The sequence below is a fragment of the Berghia stephanieae genome, chromosome 3, assembly GCF_034508935.2.
Source record: "Berghia stephanieae isolate SIO BIC M18660-M18661 chromosome 3, UCSD_Bste_1.3, whole genome shotgun sequence".
NCBI lineage: Eukaryota > Metazoa > Mollusca > Gastropoda > Nudibranchia > Aeolidiidae > Berghia > Berghia stephanieae.
The window spans coordinates 1682840-1687839 of record NC_088362.1 but is presented as its reverse complement, the minus strand read 5'-3'; the positions used below and the strand labels follow the sequence as shown (position 1 = coordinate 1687839).

Below are 5000 nucleotides of genomic sequence, written 5' to 3'. Positions count from 1 at the left end.
TATAAGGAGTTTGTTTCTGCCATGTTCTCGTGCTTAGATAATGAAATGCAATCAAAGAACTGACAGTCTAACACCAAGAGAATAACAAAAACAATAGCTTCTCGGGTGCGCTAGAATTGTGGATCTTTGAATAATGATTTTCTTGGCAATTCATTTCTCTTAGACGAGTTTAACAATTTGACTTCCGTACTCTGGAAAAACACGTATTTAAAAATGTAGCCATAAAACTGGTCCTTCAAATATCGACTGATCTAACTCCATCAGACTATGGATTTTGAAGGTTACACAAAGTTTTTGTGTTGGCAACATTGATCCGGCGTGTTGAAATGTTATTTTACTCAAACGCATTCCATCAATGGACCCCTGGCATACCTCCATTTTGGAACTCAAAATCGGTGACTGGGGGTGGGGGGTGGGGGGGGGGGAGTGTACATGGGAGGATTCTAAATCAAGATTAATATCGGAGTCCACCCCGGTCTCGTTAACCCTATCCTTAGCACCTATTGGAAAATCGTCACTTTTGTTACGATGCAACCGTCGATTTTCTCATCCAGATTTCATTTCTTTTTGCTATAGCTATAACAACACGAAAAACTATTCAAAATTCTATCATCCTTGGACATTGATGGTAAAGATTTAAGAATATTACGGAATTTGTACTGGGAACAAGAGGCAGCAATGCGTGTTGACAACGAACTAAGCAGTTTTACACCTATTAGAAGAGGAGTTAGGCAGGGTGTGTGTTTTGTCTCCAGATTTATTCAACCTCTATAGTGAAATGATATTAAGAGATATCGAACATAAGAAGGGGGTGTGTATTGGAGGAAAGAATGTAACAAATCTGAGGTATGCAGATGATACGGTTCTACTGGCAGAATCTGAACATGAACTACAAGAATTACTGGATGTTGTAGTCAGGAGTAGTGAAAATATGGGACTGGAACTGAATATATCTAAAACAGAATGTATGACGGTATCTAAAAATAATAACCCACCAGCCTGTGTAATAACAAGCAGAGGACAAACAATACAACAAGTTGAATGTTTCAAATATTTAGGCTTCAATGTAACATCCAATGGAAAATCAGATTGTGAAATAAAGAAAAGAATAGGTATGGCGAAGAATGCATTCAACCAGCTGCATACAATTATGAAAAACAGGAATATTAGCATGAAAACAAAAATCAAAGTCCTGGATTGCTATGTACTGTCTGTGCTGCTATATGGTTGTGAGAGCTGGACCATAAACAAGACCATGGTTAAAAGACTGGAGGCAGTGGAAATGTGGTTTTACAGAAGAATGATGAGGGTGTCATGGATGGAAAGGAAAAGAAATGAAGAAATTTTAGAAATGGCAAACAGAAAAAGATCACTGATAACAAAAATCATCAAACGCCAAATGGAATTTTTAGGACACATTATCCGCCACCCTGGTTTGGAAATACTCGCCTTGACTGGAAAGATGAATGGAAAAAGAATAAGAGGAAGACAAAGAATAACGTATTTGAAAGGGATAAGAACTTGGACAGATGAAGCTGAGAAAGGTGGCGCTGCTTTAATAGAATTGGCAAGAGATAGATCAGCTTGGCGGAAGATGACCTCCGACGTCTGCTTCAGATATGGAACTACATGAGATGAGATAGCTATAAAAGCTTGACATTCTGTAATAGATTTCATATTGTCGAACAATATTATGTATAGAATGTGCTTGTTGCTTTTCTGTTTGAGTAAGAAATGTCTGTTTTTGTGTTGGACGGATGTGAAATTTTTAGGGAAAATTCTGAAAAAAAAGGCTGGTGAGGAGATGATTAAACTGTAAACGGACCAAAGCAATCGCTTATTACACGTTGGATAGGGCCCTAGCCTTATGATAAAGGATTTCCAACAGATTTGCTAGACCCAGCTGTACAGCCACTACTCAGTTGACTGGAAAATCAGAAAAAAAATCGACTGCTTCCAATACTTGTCCCTTTGTTTTGCGGGCATCCGTTAAAAGAAAACCAACAATAGCCTTCTACAGTCATGACGTCACTTCCCTCGTAATGACGCATACTAACTTAGTAACTGGCTTTAAACTATCGGAACAATGGCGGACGCCCTTATGAAATATTTCTCCGACAAGCATAAAAGTGTAGAGGAGAAAAAAATTATAAATATGATCATGTTTTGACTTTTATACATTCTGATCACATGACATATGAAAAGTTCTAGCGAGCATGAAAAATAAAAAGTACCGATTTTCTTTGTTTCGAACCACGCTGCTCGCCGTTGCTGGACGACGTGACACCAGACTATTGAATCCAATTGGCATTGAAATATTTTGTTTAAACTCTTCTCATGTTTTCTATTCATTCCAGGTATATAATTTGACCTAGGCGTGTGGAGAACAACGGAGCAACATGAAGTTCGAAGCCATTGTGAACAGTTTGGGAGATTTTGGACGATTCCAGAAGACAGTGTACTTCATCATATGTCTTGTCGCCGTCCCTCATGCCTTTCAGACCTTGGGTATCATTTTCACCATGGGAAACCAAGACCACAGGTTTGATAACTTTTGTGACATACACAAACACTACTTTCCTCTTTGTGCTTCCTAAGATACGTGGCATAAAATGGTATAAGCGTATATATTATATATTATATATATAATATATTGAATCGTGTTGGATACAAATATGGTACGAATAGTGCGCGACATGTAGCAATTGGGCGAATTATTATTTTAATATTTACCACGATGTTGTGGCACATAATGTGTACTATCTATCTATCTATAACGAAGGATGACGAAAACATTACACAGCGTTTTCAATGTTTACATTCATTTAATCAAATTAACAGCAGCTCTACATATTGTGTCAGAAGACGTCTCTGAGATTTTTTATGATGCTAATGTTAAGGTGAATTTTCACCAAATTAACCTTTTTAATACGGTCTAAATCTTTTTTTTTCTTAAATTTAATTTTCACTGGAAGACTGTTTCTTCAGCATTAACTTTCTCTTGTAATGATTACTACGTATTGATAATTCAGTTGAGTGTCTTAAATATGAGAAGTGGAAGTTCTGTGTCTGTGCGTAGCCAAATGTGACCTCTCGTCTCAAAACGGTATTAAGTCGATGATTAAGATGCCTAAGATGGAATTTGTAGCCAGAAATATCATGCTTAAGTTGAGTTTATATATGCTTTATAGAAGAAAAGGAGTATCATATTTTACTGTGGTAAATACCAACGTTTCATATTTTTGACCAGTTTAACAATAATTTGACTTTTTAGCATCTTGTCCATTCCGACATAATACCGTTTTGAGACGAAGGGTCACATTTATCTTTAATACTCTGATATGTCGTTGTAAGATGTGACCGGGGTGCCTGAGGTGATAAGGCAATGCACCTGGTCCTGGTTGTTTCGAGCCCTGTTGTTAACATTTTCTTGTTTTTTCCCAGCATAAATTTAGCACCTATTGCTCGTCTTGCAACACTGTAATGTGGCCGATGCCTGAGTTAATTTTCTCAAGATAGAGCTTAAAGACAGATTTCTCCTTTGGATAGAAACAAAGGAAATTGCATGTTTTCATTTTGTTCTATATTTATATTTCACAACAGATGCTCAATTCCAGTCCTCGATAACGACACATACTATGTCCAAGAAGGATTGCACAAAGCTACAGTTGATGAATGGATCCCTAAAGAAGAAATGGGTTACTCGTCATGCCGGATATACGTCATGGACCCAACAAGTCACCACGTGACCAATGACACCACGACCTGTTCCAGTTACGTTTACGACAAGAATACCTATCTGGCTACAATCACGTCAGATGTAAGGTCAAGGTCAATAGACATTTATAGTTTTGAATAGGCTGATTACATCTTTGCGTGTTTGAGACAACTCGTATAAACAATATCAAGTGAAGAACTAGCAAAGTTTTCATTGACATCCCTCTGTTACTTTTAACTTCTAACCAGGAGTTTTATTATTCTAGGATTTTAAGACCTACACTTCTTGATATCTGATCCATTCTTGATGGGTTTGGGGGTTTTTTATGTCCTACTGGGTATGCGATTGAAGTGGGATGTCTTCTGCAAAGAAGCAATCTTCAAGTCTCTTCGTCAATCCCCAAACAATTCCTCTTGCATGGCCGTTGGTCATTGTCCTCATCACCCAATCAATAACAACAAGAAAGATTATAGGTGAGATTATACATTCCTTTCTGACTCCTGCCTGCACAGGAAACCATTCTCGTTGTGATCCATCATGGCGTACAGAGCACTGGTTGTCTTCGATTAAATTCTTCAGTATGCTGATAATTTTCTTTGGGAATCCATAAGCTGTTAGTATTTTGCAAAGTGATGGATGATGAATACTGTCAAAAGCCTTCTGAAAATCTATATAATTCACAAACAAGGAAAAAAACACTCTATTGATTTTTCGGGGGAATTGTTCTCAAACCCAAAGAACTGGTCATTTTAGCTCTTCCACTTTTTGAAACCCGCCTATTCCTCCCTGAGAAAATTTTGTCTTTCCGTTTTTCAGTCGTAAATGGACTCGGGAATATATTTTCAGGGGCGGAAAATAAATTGGGCCCTCTACAATTTCAACAAATTTCCCAAAGGTCACCTTTCTTGGGGATTTTCACCAAAGACAATCCTTTTCCCCTTTCATAAGAACTCTCTCTCTCTCTCTCTCTCTCTCTTTTCTCTCTCTCTCCTTTTCTCTCTCTTCTCTCTCTTCCCCCCCCCCTCCCCTCTCTCCCCTCCCCTCTTCCTCTCCCCTTCTTTTCCCTTCCCCTTTTCTCTTTTCTTTTCCCCTCTCTCTCTCCCCCTCTCTCTCTCCTCTGTGTGTGTAAAGTATGTATGTTGTGTGTGTGTGTGTTTTGTGGGGTGTTGTCTTTTTGTCATAATACTTATTTGTAAGTCCCGTTTAAGTTTAAATTTGAAAATTTTTTGTTTTTTTTTTTTGTTAGATCCTCAAGACCTTTTGGTGGGGGGGGATTTTATAA

The 5000-nt window shown here is 37.9% G+C and overlaps 2 protein-coding genes across 6 annotated transcripts in view; one reads left to right on the top strand and one right to left on the bottom strand.

Moving 5' to 3' along the window:
• Positions 1-4347, top strand: part of LOC144967006 (organic cation transporter-like protein) — a 15471-nt gene extending 11124 nt beyond the window's left edge. For all 4 annotated transcript variants that reach the window (XM_078903732.1, XM_078903734.1, XM_078903733.1 and 1 more), the window contains exons 2-3: positions 2358-2542; positions 3604-4347. In XM_078903732.1, coding sequence (XP_078759858.1) covers positions 2400-2542; positions 3604-3859 — 399 coding nt within the window. In that variant the 5' untranslated portion in view covers positions 2358-2399 and the 3' untranslated portion in view covers positions 3860-4347. The remainder of the gene's footprint in view (positions 1-2357; positions 2543-3603) is intronic.
• LOC144967004 (potassium voltage-gated channel subfamily KQT member 1-like) overlaps positions 1-5000 on the bottom strand; it is a 150397-nt gene that overhangs the window by 121764 nt on the left and 23633 nt on the right. The window lies entirely within an intron of this gene.